Source organism: Pinus tabuliformis, chromosome 5_1 (genome assembly GCF_031772625.1).
Source record: "Pinus tabuliformis cultivar Carrire ecotype Pingquan chromosome 5_1, CPIR1, whole genome shotgun sequence".
Classification (NCBI taxonomy): domain Eukaryota; kingdom Viridiplantae; phylum Streptophyta; class Pinopsida; order Pinales; family Pinaceae; genus Pinus; species Pinus tabuliformis.
Window position 1 is genome coordinate 894,971,162 of NC_142305.1, and position 16,035 is coordinate 894,987,196.

At 40.2% G+C, this 16,035-nt stretch overlaps 1 protein-coding gene across 1 annotated transcript; it reads left to right on the top strand.

The window, feature by feature from the left end:
- The first annotated feature begins 2,970 nt into the window (after positions 1-2,970).
- On the top strand, positions 2,971-4,287 carry LOC149167685 (uncharacterized). The gene is made up of 3 exons (XM_089430559.1): positions 2,971-3,390; positions 3,773-3,844; positions 3,940-4,287. The coding sequence occupies exons 1-3, from the start codon at positions 2,971-2,973 to the stop codon at positions 4,285-4,287; spliced, it is 840 nt and encodes a 279-aa protein (XP_089286685.1).
- Positions 4,288-16,035: the final 11,748 nt, after the last annotated feature.

Here is a 16,035-nt window from a genome sequence, read left to right on the forward strand (position 1 = left end):
GGCTCGAGGGTGTTTTCCCAATTGGGTTCCCCTAGAAAAATATTGTGCATGTGTGGTTTTTCTTATTGTATGTTTGCAATTATTTTTCTAAATTGTGAATTAAATTCCACAAATCAATAGAGTAGAATTTTATATCTTGATTTTAGATCAAACTTCTTAATGAGTTGCAATTCTATCACCATATTTCAACAAACTTAATTATTATATTTTGTTATTTTTTTCTGAAGACAAAATCATAACTTTTTATTAAGAAAGAAAAAGTTACATTTTGTAGATGCATTTGTGTGCATTCCAGTTATGTCCCAGTGGCCCATAAAAGAAAAAAAGAAATCTAGCTCAAAAAAAATATCCCTGTGAGCATGATATATACTTAGAAAAGATAGGTCCTATCCATACCCATATCACAATATAAATAGACATGTGTTGAATAGACATATACAAAATAAAGTTGAGGATAATACATGATATTTTCTACTATCATATATGAAGTCAAAACAAAATTCCATCAGATGTGTGAACATAAAAGGATGTGATCATAATAAATCTTCACCATAGAAGGGAGTTTTATCCATAAATAAAATGTTTATGTTGGTATTCTTAAATTGCTCCATTTAAATGCTCTAAGATTTTCCAAAATCACAAAGGTTTTTTGTCACCTTCCTTAGATAGTAGGTCCACTTCAATGTTTCATTTCTTGTAAATGTGGAAAAAATATATTTCTAATTTTAAGTAGTTTGTTAAGATAATTAAGTTAAATTTCCTTTTCATAAGTTAACACATTATAAATATCATTGGTGTCACAAATTCTTTGAAAATGAATATAATATATGTGTATAATGTGTAATTGAAGGAAAAAAATTTGTCTTTTACCTTGTTAGAATCGTGTTTTACAAATTATTTCTTTCGAGTGTGTTTTAGGTCTAGTCCACCCCCTAGTTTGAGTATGTATTTCATTGTTGATTTATTTTCCTGTAATGGAAAATAGTCAATCTCATAGGACCCGTTTTCTAGGTTCACCCTACATTATAATAGAGGTAATACCCCTCTTTTCACACACAATCAGATATTAAATAACTCAAATATTGAAATATAAACATTCATTATTGAGAAGTGCAACAAGAAAGTATCAATTTGATTTTTCCTTGGTCAAATTGAGAAAATTCGAATTTCTACATCAGCATACAACTTGGATGCAATTAACTTGTGTGACATGGCTCTTGTCACTGAGTTAGCTCAGTAAGTTCAAGTTAGAGGGATTTGAGTTCAGTTAAGCATGCATGATTACTAAATTTTAGTAATCCAGTTCAGTTATATCTAGTTGAGTTTAGTTAAACTAGTTCTAACAGTTGGAGGAACTAGTGGAAGGTCAGTTGTGCAGTGGGACAATAGTATAACTTAGTGATCACCCAGTTAACTGATAAATCAACCCAAAATAGCTAGTGAATGCGGATAATTCAAGTTCCCTAGTTGTGGTGGGATTCCAAGGCATTTTAACCTCAGTTGTAGAACAGTCTTGAGTGTACAGGTGTTGCATGCAGTCAAATGATCAACTTTGGGAATTGTGCAATCAATTGCAGGAAAGTTCCTAAATAATAGGGGTGTAATTCCTAAGGAATTGTGTAAGGAAATAGGGGCTCAAGATGAGGAAAATTTTAACTAAGTCTAGGTGAAAGCTTCTCATTGAATAGAGAGATAGGTTATTCACTTTCTAGTTGAGCTCAGACAGAGCTAACAATTGTAATACATATTTATTCATTTGATTTAATGCAAGCAGTCTTAAGGGGTTTTTAGCAATTTCTTTCCCCTAGAAAATATCGTACATGTGTGTTATTTCTTATTTCATGTCTGAGATTGTTGTTCTAAATTGTGAATTAATGTTCGTAGAGTAGTAGAATATAATCATGTCTCTTGATTTAGATTAAATTTTTTTGAGCAGTTGCAATTCTACATCATATGTCTACATGGTATTAGAATAGGATTCATATTATAATTGTTAACATATATGGGACTTGCCAGAACTGACCTGAATTCTGGGACCGCCTACTGAAGCTGGAACCTTTTTCGGATGAGAACCTTATTGTCGGAGGGGACCTCAATTTTTCTACTAGCCATGCGAAATCCTGGGGACACTGAGCACAAAGAGATCCCCTCTCGGACTACTTTTCCTCCATATTGGATCAACACCATCTTATAGACATCCCGACTGCAAAGCTGATAACTACTTGGAGGAACAATAGAGTGGGGGAGAATGGACTGGCTAGAAGGCTAGACAGATTTCTTGTCAAGGAATAGGTCATGGAATTGGGGATTAACATCCGGCAATGGGTTGGCTCGGGTGGTCTCTTGGACCACCTTCCTATTTTTTTGGAATTGGATACTGGTAGAGACAAGTCGAAAGGGCCTTTTAAATTCAGTTCTACCTGGCTTAAGGATGCATCTTACATCAGCGTGGTCACCGATTTTTGGAAAAGGAACCCTCCAAGGGGAAGGGACTCTGTTACGGCTAACTTTATCCATAATCTAGCTGAGCTAAAAATATGTCCAAAAATTGGGCTCATCATAAAAGATTATAGGAGGACCTAGAACTGAGACAGATTGAGGTCGAGCTAGGGCTTTTTGAGTAGGAGCAAGGTGGTCTATTTAGATCAGAAGAACACAAGCACATCATCTCTACCCTCTACTCGACTCGGGGAAATATACTCAAGGACAGAGAAGAAAAATGGAGATTGAGGAGCAGAGCCATCTGGGTTCAGGAAGGGGATGCAAATACAAAATTTTATCATAAGTTTGCTAATGGTAGGAAAGCTATTAATACTATTTGGCAAATGCTGGATGGTCATGGAGGTACTGCTAACACTTTCCCTTAGCTTGCCTCACTTGCAAACTCTCATTTTAAGTCTGCCTTTCGGGACCCCAGAGACACTAATTTAGCATAAAATTATCAGAGTCGCTCAGCTTTTCCCCAGATATATGGAGCTTGATGATGAGGAGGATCTGACTCGGGATGTCACCTTGGAAGAACTGGAAGCCACTTTGAAATGGTTCAGTAAAGACAAAAGCCCTGGACCTGATGGCTGGTCCGTTGAATTTTATTTAACTTTCTTTGATGTGATTGGGTCGGATCTTCTCAGTGTCGTAGAGGAGTCTTGGACCTCGGGGTGCTTGGAAGCTGCCATCACCTCCACTTTTATAGCCCTCATTCCGAAGACAGATAATCCTTCTACATTTGATGATTTTCGTCCCATTTCGCTTTGTAATTGTTTGTACAAGATTATTGCTAAAATTATTGCTAATCGTGTGAAGCCTATCTTATCAAAGCATATCCTCCCTGAACAATTTGCATTCCTGAAGGACAGGAAAATTCATGAGGCGATAGGGACGGCACAGGAGGTATTACACACCCTACACTGCAAAAAAGGTAAAGGTATGGTTATGAAGGTGGACTTAACTAAAGCTTTTGACAGGCTTAACTGGTTATACCTGAGGATGCTTCTTACCCATCTTGGTTTTCCTTTCACATTCATTAAATGGATCATGGTATGCATCACTAACATGCCTTTCAGTGTTTTGGTTAACGGTAGTGCTACCCCCTTCTTCACCTCGGCTCGGGGACTGAGGCAAGGGTGTCCTCTATCACCATTTCTCTTTCTTATGGTTATGGAAGGATTCAGTAGGATCATTTCGGAGGAACAAAGGCGGAGTAGACTCAAGGGTATAAATATTGCGGAGAATTGCACTCTTACACACCTTCTATTTGTGGACGATGTGCTAGTTTTTCTCAATGGTAGTGTTGGGGACATTACATCGATCAGAGATATATTCTCCTTATTCCAGAAGGCCACAGGTATGCTCATTAATGAAGGAAAATCCACTTTGATGGTCACGGCATGCTCTTAGCAAGAAATCAATTATGCACTTAACAGATTCCACTTCACGCAGTTGGAACTGGTAGAAGGATTGAAATATTTGGGTTACAAGTTGAAACCAATTGGGTACAAGATTGCATATTGGACTTGGCTCATTGCCAAGCTGGAGAAAAGGCTCAGCATATGGTACCTTAGGTTTCTCTCTCGTGCTGGCTGTTTGACCCTCATCAAAAGAGTTCTGGAAGCGACTCCTGTTTACTGGATGTCCCTGGCCTGGATCCCTAGAGGCATTTTGTCCAGGATCCAAAATATTTGCTACAGATTCTTATGGAGAGGTAAACAGCCAGGGAGAATATTTGCTTGGGTTAATTGGGATGCGCTCACTCTCCCTAAAAAATGGGGGGGTTGGGGCCTCAAGTAGCTGGATGAATTTTCATCTACGCTGGCTGCGAAGCTTGGATGGCAATTGGTGGCTTCGGACAGTTTATGGACCAGGGTTGCTTACTCGAAATACATTGCTCCAACTCGAGTAGTTGATTGGATCCGAAGGTCGGCTGGTCCCTTCATAGGCATATCGATTTTTTGGAAGGTTGTTCTAAAGGCTTTGGAGCCCATTCGCTCTGGCATTATCTAGAGGATTCATTCGGGTGACAGTGTATACATTGGGATTGATCCGTGGATTGGTTGTGGGGACATGCATAGACTGCCTCCAGCTCTCTTAGCACACTTAAAGGAGAAGCAGATCACACACCTGGCTCATATTGCAGATGAACACAACTCCTCCTTCCTTCAACAGGCTTGGAAAAAAGTTGGCTAGCTTAATATCCCATCACATTGGAGGCAGCACTAGAGGGACTTTACATAGGATCTTATGGAGGCACATATCCGTATCACAGAGGGGGAGGACAAATTTATTTGGGCCCTGGCAAAATCTGGGAGATATACACCCAAGGAGGGTTATTTGGTCCTCACTAATCTGCGTTGGTGGAAACTCCTCTGGAAGCTTAAAGTGCCTCCTAGATCCAGAGTTCTTATGTGGTGTATTTTGAAAAACAATATCCCCACGGGGGATAACCTGCTGAAACAAGCCTTTTATGGTCCTCACTGGTGTTACTTTTGCAACAATGCAGGAGAGTCTACTTTCCACATTTTCCTACATTGCCATGTTGTGCGTAGTGCTTGGTATTTGGTGTCTGCTGCTATCCCCTCTAATTGTGATTGGTTTTCAAACTCTCTGGTTGAGGCCTGGGATATGCGGTACCAATCTGTCCTGCCTCATAAATTGAGAAACCTTCCCCTGCTATTCTGTTGGGCTATTTGGATAGCTCAGAATCAATTGATTTTCCATAACATCCCCCCTAGATGGTCTAGTTTGGTGGCCATGATCAAAGTAGACTATGATCTCATCCCTGATGACCCTTCTCCCCCTATTCCCCGCTCTATCACCCGGGAACAGATTGACCCCAGTAGACCCTGGGCATACTTTGATGGGGCATCACAACATGATGGCTGTGGTGGGGGGGCCATTCTACACTTATTTGGGATGCACTCTTATAGCCTATCTATGGGCTTTAGAAGGGGCACAAATAACTTCGAAGAACTTTCAGCTGCTTATCATATCATTCATTTTGCATTGGAGAAGGGATGCATTGCTATTCAGCTGTGTGGTGACTCTAAGATTGTCTGTGATTGGTTGAATAGAGTATCTTCTTGCAGGACTTTCACATTGAGACACATTCTTGATGAGGCTTTAAGATTGGTTTCCATATTTGACCATTTTTCATGTAATCATATATACAGGGAGCGGAACACAGAGGTTGACCGTCTTTCCAAAGAAGGCGTGATCCGGGAGCAAGGAAACTGGCTGATCACTGAACACATTGATGGAGATCACCACTAGTTCTATCACAGGCCATTTATGGACATTTTGAATTAAAGATTGGAACTGAAACATATTTGTACATATTTCCTATGTTGTTTCTATTTTGATATGCGGCCATAGTTTTGGTACTGTTCATGTTTTTGATATTATCTCCCTGCGAGGATCAAGATAATATATACTTGATTGTTATTTTGTATCATTTTGACTCTCTTTCAGACTCTATCTGGTCTACTTCCCTATGAGGAGAGGGTAGTTGTTGTTTACTACCTCTATTGACACAGTGTTCTTTGATAGAAATATCAGAATATGCATATGCATCTACAGAATGTAATTTCTTTAACTAATGAAATTAAGAATTTTCCATGGGAAAAAAGGATTCACATTATAATACGAATTTCGAAGTTTTTTTGAGGAGGTTCAAATTTCCAGCTTCAGTGTAGTAGGATCTCTTCAGACATGGGAAAATGACCTTCAATGGGTTGAGATTAGAGTAGGCTTTGGAATGCAGCTTGAATTTCATTGCATGGAAGGATCACATGGAGGTAGTGTTGGATGATAATGGATTACTATAATGTCTCAAGACAAATATTGCAAAACCATAGGCATCTAACGCACATAACCTAGTCCAATGGAAGAAAGATGTAGCCAAACCAAGGAGAATAATCTTAGAGGGAGTGTGAAATCACATTGTCTCAGATATCCATGGGAAAGAAAATCCTTTCTCAATGTGGATGGCACTGACAGAGCTATTCAAGAATAGCAATGATCACAGAAAACTGACCCTCAAAGACAAACTTCAAAACGTCAATATGTAGAATAATGATATTATTATGTAGTATCTCAGCAGATTTACCCAAGTTTGTGATGATCTTGGAGGGGTTGGTGTGAATGTTACAGAAGATAACCTGGTGAGCCTAGCTCTTCTAGGCCTTCTCAAAAATTGGCATAGAAAGCAGGACTTGGTGAATGGGAGAGAGAAATTACCGAATTTGGAATGCTTATGGATTTGATTTTGTACAAGAAGAGATCAGGTGGAATACCATAGATGGAACCTCATCCAAGGGAGAGGATGAAGAAAATTTTGCATTTGTTGGAAAGGGAAAAAAGGGAAAAGGGAAGAAATCTAAAGCAAAACCAGAATCCAACCATGGGGGCAAGAAAAAATACTTTCCCAAAATAAAATGCTTCAATTTCCATCAATTCAGGCACTATGCTACAAAGTGCCCACACAAACATTGTGGTAAGAAGAACTTAGGAGGAGCAACAGGTGAGGCATTGGCATCACAGTTTGAGCTAGACTTCACCCTTATCACATGCATGGCCAACACAATGATGGGGAGTGTGTGGTAGTTAGACTCAGGTGCCTCGTTCCACATGACAGGGTATAGATATTTTTTCAATGACCTAGAGGAGAAAGATCTCCAAATGCATATTGATCTTAGCGACGAAGAAAGGAACAATGCTACCAATATTGGTACAGTAACATTTCAGAGGGAGTCAGAATCTCCTCTTCGCCTCAAATATGTCATGTTTGTTCCAGGCCTAAAGAAGAATCTCATCTTTGTAGTAGTTTTGGAAGATCATGGTTATGATGTTATCTTTAGCAAAGGGAAATCATTCCTGAGACACATATCCACTGGAAAAGTGAAGAAAATCGAGGTTCGAGTGAATAATATGTACATGTTGTATGTGGAATATTGTGATGCATTAAGCAATAAGGCATAGAAAGTACAAAGTCGCGATGTCGGTGAACTTTAGCATAGGAGATTGGGTCATTTACATCATGGCGCCCTAAAAATTATGTAGAAAATAACCACTGGCCTCCCTAAAGGAGCACTTGAGCAGCAGGATGTCTGCAAAGGTTGTACCATGGGGAAGTATGTGAAATCGACATTCCATGAGCTAGACAACAAATCACATGAAGTCTTGGAAGGAGTCCACTCTGATGTTTGTTGACCTTTCTTGATAGCCTCCACTTCCAGACACAAATATTTTGTTATTTTTATTAATGATTTCTGAAGGAAGTGTTGGATCTTCTTCATGTGGAAGAAGGATGAGAAATTGTCAAAGTTGTAGAATTCAAGGCACTAGTTGAGGAAGAGACCAGAAAGAAGGTCAAGTCTCTCAAGAGTGAAAATGGAGGTGACTATGTTTCGAATGACTTGATGAATTTTGTGTTAAAGAAGGAATTTGAAGAGAGTTGACAACACCCCACAACCTATAGCAGAATGGGGTAGCTGAGAGAAAGAACCAGAGCATTGATGGGGTTGTGAGAGCTATGCTAAATGACCAAGGCCTACCATTGTGTTCTTGGGAAGAGGCATGTAACATAGTAGTCTATTTGCAGAACTGAAATCCTCATCAAATTCTTGGTATGATTACACTAGAGGAGGCTTTCTCAGGGAGAAATTCAGATGTGTCTCACTTCAGGATTTTTGGAGCCTCTATTTACTGTCATGTCTCCAAATATTCGAGGAAGAAGCTTGAGCTGAAAACAAAGTTTGGAGTTTTTATGGGCTACACTGAAACTCCACACAATTACCGTATGTACTTACCTTCCCTGAGAATGACAGTTGTGTGAAGGGATGTAAATTTTGATGAGGAGAAAGTGATGTTGTGCTCTCTTGAAAGGGTTCTTTAGATCCCACCAGAAGAGGAGCTTTTAGCCCCTAATGAGGAGCCTCAAGAAGTTATGGATCGACCACAAATTGAGGAGTAGAGAGTGGATACATCTACTCAAGTAGAACCATCCAGTGAAGGGAGAAAAAGAACTAGGGAAGTTGATAGACTTGTGCATGATGCAAGGGAGAATGTGGGAGCTCGAAATTTGCACAAGAAACAGAGGTCAATTGAGAGGTACATTGGCTACACATCTCTAATGATTGAGCTTGTAGAGACTGAGCCATCCTATTTTGAGGAAGTAGTTGAGAAACCATTTTGGGTTGATGCAATGATGGAAGAATACAAATCCATCATGAAGAATAGTGTTTGCGAAGTGGTTCCAAGACCGATAGATAAATCAGTTGTGGGTTCAAGATGGATCTTAAAAGTTAAGCATGCAGCAGACAAAAGTATAGAAAAATATAAGGCCAAATTTGTGGCCAAAGGATTCTCTCAAGTTGAGAGAATTGACTATGGGGAAACCTTTTCTCCTATAGCAAGGAATTCATCCATTAGATCAATTCTTGCACTAGCTACACAAATGAGGTGGAAGATCCACCAAATGAATGTAAAAACAACATTTCTCAATGGTGTTATTGAGGAGGAGGTGTACATCGAGAAACCAAAAGGTTTTGATACATTTGATCAAGAGTATCAAGTGTGCAGACTCAAGTGAGTGTTCTACGGTCTCAAACAAGTACCCCATACTTGGTACACAAGGATTGATAGTTATCTCACTTTTTGGGCTTCACAAAAAGTGAAGAAGATGTGAACCTCTATCATATTTTGGTAGAAGGTAAGTCTTTATCATTGTTTTATATGTTGATGCTTTAATATTAACTAGTGATGAGCAATTGATTAACTCTTGCAAAGAGGATCTTGCAAGGGAATTTGAAATGAAGGACATGGGTCTCATGCACTACTTCCTCGGGTTGGAAGTATGGCAAGGTGATGGGGAGTTTTTTGTGTCTTAAGGAAATTATGCCAATGAGATACTACAGAGATTTCACATCGAGAGTTTTAAGCCCATGGAGATACCTCTAGTGACCAACTGGAGGAAGGAGACTACCACTTCAGGTGAAGAGGTGGATGCTACCATTTACTAGCAGTTTGTGGGTTCACTAATGTATCTTGTGAACACACAACTAAATATTTGTTATGAAATTAACTATTTGAGCCAAGCTATGGTTAGGCTGACCAAATTGTATTGGAAGGCAACAAAGCATGTCTTACGGTACCATACAGGCACTACACAATATGGATTATGATACAGACGGAAAAATGGAGTTAAGTTGTGTGGCTTCATAGATGCAAATATTGCAGGGAGTCCATCTGACCAAAATAGTACATTAGGTGGAATTTTTCAGTGTTAGGTCTGCAGTAGTTTCCTAGGAGATCAGGAAGCAAAGATCGGTGGTGCTCAACTTGACAAAAGAATAATACATGGTTGCAAGTCGAGCAACATGTGAGGAAATATAGATGAGAAAGATGCTTGTGGGACTATTTGGTAAGATGATGGATCCAATTGTGATCTATTGTGATAATCATATTTTCATTAAGCTCTCGGATAATTTGGTATTTCATGATCAATCCAAGCATATAGATATTTGGTACCACCATTTACAAGACTGTGTGCAGAGGTGGATAATGTTGCTACAATACATTCCAATAGAGGAACGAGATGCTAAAATATTCACAAAGGTTTTGTTAAGAGGGAAGTTCAAGTTCCATAGGTGAATGATAGGGGTGGTTGATAATCCATTTCTTGATGAGGGAGAGTATTGAGAAGTGAAACAAGAAAGCCTCAATTTTATTTTTCCTTGGTCAAATTGAGAAAATTCAAATTTCCACATTAGTATAACACTTGTGGATGCAGTTAACTTGTGTGACATGGCTCTTGTCACTCAGTTAGCTCAGTAAATTCAAGTTAGAGGGCTTGGAGTTCAGTTTAGCATGTGTGATTACTAAATTTTAGTAATCTAGTTCAGTTATATCCAGTTGAGTTTAGTTAAACTAGTTCTAATAGTTGGAGGAACTAGTGGAAGATCAGTTGTGTAGTGGGACATCAATCTAAATCAGTGATCATACAGTTAATTGATTAATCAACACAAAATAGATAATGTAGGCAGAGAATTCGATTTCCCTAGTTGTGGTGGAGATTCTAAGGCAATGTAACATAAGTTGTAGACTAGTATTGAGTATACAGGTGTTGCATGCAGTCATATGATCAACCATGGGAATTGCGCAATCAATTGGAAGAAAAATCCTAGATAATAGGGGCCTAATTCCTCAGGAATTATGCAAGGAAATAGGGGCTGAAGCCGAGGAAATTTTTTACTAAGTTTGGGTTAGAGCTTCTCATTGAGAAGAGAGACAGGTTATTCACTTTCAGGTTGAGCTTGAATAGAGCTAGCAATCATAATAAATCTTTATTCATTTGATTTAATCAAAGAAAGCTTAAGTATTTTTTAGCAACTGCTTTCCCCTAGAAAAATATTATGCGTGTGTGTTATTTCTTATTGCATGTCTACTAATGTTGTTCTAAATTATGAATTAATGTCCACAGAACAGTAGAGTAGATTTGTATCTTTTTATTTAGATTAAAATTTCTTGAGAAGTTGCAATTGTACATCATATTTCTACATTCATCACATGCACCTATGAGTGGACTAAGTGTTATATGTGTGTGTGTGTGTGTGTGTGTACACACACACACACACACACACACACACACACACACACACACACACACATATATATCAAAAATAAATATATTTTCAAGATCCATTCCACTATATTCATCCATTCACACATTTGAATAAAATTCAATAGATAGAATATGTAGGTTTTAACCTCGTACAAAAATTACCTGCATACGAATTCTAAAACACATAAAATAAACAATAGAGAGAGCATAACACATAAAACAAATATACACAGAGATTTTCCCCTGGATCCAAAAATCGGGACTACCAGATTGATTTTTCATTATGTTCCTTTCAATGTTGCAATACATATATATACATGCCGAAGCATCCAATACCATGGACCGAAAACCATCGTGCCCAAAACCATGGACAAAACCATAGGTAGGTTCGCCCACCTAATATAGGGTCCAAAAAAATTTTCCCCGGGGCACTGACCCGAACCCGTTAGAGGGGGGCTAACCGCCCCCCTCTAACCCCTTGGTTGACTAGGGTAGCTAGTTGTGGAAAGAATATAACACAACCCAACATTCTCCCACTTGTTGTTTTCTTTCCACAGGAGAGCTTAGTCATTTATCCAGCCCTGCAACGCCCATTGTTTCTCTACACCAAAAGAACTTCTTAGAGCTCACATATTTTGTCAATGCATCTACAGTATTCTTCCAAGTGTCCATCTTTACCAACAACACCTTTTTGTCTTCTATCATATCCCTCACTAAGTGATACTGAACATCAATGTACTTTGTCTTTGAATGGTAAGCAGGGTTCTTTGTCAAGAAAATTGCACTTTGGCTGTCGTGGAAACAATATAACACAACCCAACAAAATAAAGAGAATATGGCTCAGATATTTTAGAGAGCTATAAAATGATTGCACGAATTTAAAATCATAGGAAAACATTCATGAGATTCCTATTTCTTATTAAAAAGTCTCGAAAACACAAATAAGATGCTCTCCTGAAAACAACTCTCTACAAGAGTAAAAAAATAAGTTACAAACTTTTAAGTTTTGAATAAAGTTAAGTGCCTAAAGCATGTCATAGAATCATGATACTTAATGCAAATGTAAATCCATTTGTCCCTAACGGACTTGGATTGGCCTCTCGTGGACCAATTAATGTAAGGGTACCTAGAAGAGAAAAAGAAACTACAGTCAAGGATCGACATTGAAAATACATAAGACGGTTCATAAGACTGGATGATCAAACATTACGAAGAAAGTGGGAAATTTCTCTAAAATTAAATAAAGAACACTCACAAAATTGCATAAGGATGATGAGTGGAATGAACTCTCTCTCTTTGATGATGATCCAGTAATTTTTGCAGAAACACGTATACATGTGGCTTTTGGATGCTTGTTAATCTAACTGCTAACTCAATTACTCAATATTAATGATTTCATTTAGGGACATTTTAAGCCACTCTTCAATATAATCCTTCATTAGTGGGACCATTGTGTCTTATTCAACACTTAATGCAAAGATATTTAGCTTTGAGTCATTCATGGGCCCTGCAAATATTCAATTAATTTAATGGATTTTAGAAAGGTATTTTAAAGCATTCAATGATAGCATCATGTATCATTTTTATTTCTGCAGACCAACCTTCTTTGATTTGCTTAATCCTTTTTTGTAAATGCCCCACCCCACATTTACCATATTTTACAATCCCTCTAGGTAGATGTGAAGTGAAGTGCCACTATGACATGACCTGACCTCCTAGCTCCAGTTAATGAAGTAGGGCCTACAATTGAAACTTACTGACCTCAAACTAACATCTTATAGGGACTACAGATCACCCAAGACCTGAAGAAACACCCTAATTGGTCAATACCTAAAATGGAACTTCATTTAAGTGACCTAGACTCCCAACTGCACCCTTGACACTACCCCCATCCAATTGAAGGCCTCCAACCGCACTCACAAGCCTTTCCCCATGCAGTTGTGACCTAAATTGCTCATTTTAGCACTTGTAGTCTCGAGATTTGAGCCACAATTCCAGGCAGAACTTCCTGAGACTTTCTAGAATGAAAAGGAACTTATTAACAAGGCTAAACATGCATTTGAATCATAAACTTTACCTAACCAGGCCTAACCATGACATTCCTTTTGTCAAACATATGGTGAACATATAATTTGTTGGCTTGTTGGGGCCTGACCCAGGTTCGGAGATGATTTAGCCAAACAAATCCTGGTACTATTGGCCCTTTCAGCAACAGTCCACAGAGCGCGGACTGAGGTCTCACCCGAAGTAGTATGGGAGGGTGCTAGAACCAGGTTTCCTCACCCTGGGGATGTCTGATGGGTTCCAAGTGGTCCGAGGTTTGACCCTGCGCGCACATCGCTTACACACACTTATCAGTACCTCGCAGCCTACGATTCTACCTTCGCGCAGCCCTACCCGGGGCTCAAACAATGTTATTACCCAAATCCTTACTAGTAACGCGATATTAGTTGACTAAATTAGCTTATATGTATCCTTTCAGTTATACTTAATAATATTCACCATTCATACAAGTACGCACAGTAAATGGTTGGAATAGCCAAACGTTCTAGCGTAAGTTCTTGCCTCAAGATGAGGGAGGAGATGGCTAGGGTTTGGAGGCGAGGGTTTCGGGCGGAACCGCGTTCAGGTCACGGGTAGGAAGTTTGCAGTCAGTTTCCGTGAACAGGTGAAGGCGCAGGAAAGCATATCCCGGATGACTGGCAGCTGGAGGTTGGCGTTGTTTGGCTTAAGCGATTAGTTAGGAGAAAATACCATCACAGAAGCTGCAGAACTTCCGTTTATTTCGTTTTCAAGAGATTAGGGTAAGGGCGCCTGTCACTTTGACTGTTTGCTGTCGCTTTTCTCGGAACGGCTCCCCTAACCATGGTTAATCCCAACGAATTGGTGGATCTGGACCCGGAATTGGAAGATATTCTCTCAATGTGGGGGAAGGAACCCACAGTTCAAAACGTGGAGCAGTATTTTGGAGCATTCGAGTTGTCGAGGCTGGAGTCTTTTTCACAGGAGGTAAAACCATCCCTTCAGCATCAAAGCAAGGATTCCGGCAGAGAAGCCTCTAGATTTCGAAACCAGGCTTCTTACAAGCAGGTGGTTAGGGAGAATGCGGCGGATGGGTCGACAGTAGGTGCTCTTTCTTCTGATACAAAGGGCAAATCAGTAACAAGCCGGAATTTTCCATCAAAGGGTTTTGAAGACATTGCAAATTTGGGGCTCTCTTCAGGCTTCGGCATAACAAGGGGTTCTGGAGGGTTTCCTCCGCTTTCTAGGGTTTCTCTGCAAAGAGAATCCCCTTTTCCAAAAGAAAGCTCTGCAGGAGGTTTCGTAGGCCAATCTGACAGCCTAGTGGGAGAGCGGGGAGGTCTCGATGGTGCGACGGCTGGTCATCTTTTTTCAGGGACCCCCGATCCCGTTTTCTCTGCTCATGTTCAGACACAGCCGGAGGTAGATTTCCCTGCGGATACGACACAAGAGGAACTAGAATGGATCGATGGTCGCGGGGAAACTAGGGCCTCTGCGGAAGAGTTAAGGAAAAAAGGGGAGAAAAGAAAACCCCAAAGGCCAATTGGATCTCAGGAGCTTGAAGGGAACTTAGTCTTAGGTATGGAGGTCTCTATAGAAGAAACCCTAGCAGTTGCAGAATGCACCCTAGTCGGAAGGGCGAGAGGTAAGAAACTTTCGTCGGATTTTCTTCAAGCTTGGGGTGAACATCGTTTCGTCTCTGACAGACCTCTTCGGTTCGAGGCTCAATGCTTAGCGAAAGGGTGGTTCAAGTTCCGGTTCGAGGATAAGGAGGCGGCAGAGTGGGTGCTTGAACGAAACTGGAATATAGGGAACATTCCGGTTCTGTTGAAAAAATGGAGCCCCCTTTTTGATGCTATCAAAGAGAAAACTGATGTGTTTCCGGTATGGGTGAGAGCCCCGGGTCTCCCCTCGTTTCTATGGACAGAAGCTGTGTTCAAAGCCATCGGGAACAGACTGGGATCCTTCTTGGAAGCAGATATGTCATTTCTGGAGACGAAGAACAGAGCGATGGCCCGCATTCTGGTAAGCCTCAATCCGAGCAGAGGTCTGGCCCAAAAAATCAATTTACAATACAAAGATTATGTGTTCGAACAGATTTTGGATTACGAGCACTTGCCCTTTAGGTGCCACCGCTGTCATGAGTATGGGCACCTTGCAAAGGATTGTCCGTTGTTCAGGAGAAGGAGACGTTTTCGGAGGACCTCAGTTTTCAGAGAACCAGTTTTCAATCACACTCAAGCTCCTCAGGAGAAAGAAGACATGGTGAAGCAGGCAACAGAAGAAATGGAGATTGAGGAGACTCTAAAAGAGCTAGTGTCTGAAGACCCCCATATCCAAGAGGCGGCACAGATCCTTGAATCGCATACGGCGGAAGCAGAGGAGGAGAACGCAAAGGTCACATCCGCGGAACAAAATCCTCTCAGCGATCCTGAAAAGGGTATGTGCTCAGGTCCCCCTCTTTCTTCTCTTAAAATTCCTGAGCATGATTCAGTTTCTTTGCATGTTTCGCCTTCAAACAATCCCTCTCATAACATAGGCATAAACGAGATCATGGAACCTGCAAAGACCTCTCCTGATGTAGACTCTATTTCGGCTGCCATGCCGTCTCTTGATTTGAATTGTGAAGATATGTGGCCCCCTCTTGCTCCCCCAGTTCCTCACACCCCGTGCCCCTATAACCTTAGATCTATGGGAGGAAAGTCTGGGCTGTCGGATGTAGTTGGAGGCTTAGGACAGTCGACCTCTCAGGGTTATGCCAAAAACAAGAGAGGTAGAAAATCGGACCTTTCTAAGGCAAAACTTAAAGCCAAGTTGGACGTAGCTGATGGAAAACAATACTCTATCCCCGGGGTTCTTAGAGCAGTGCAGACCCCTGATTTTGTTATCAAATGATT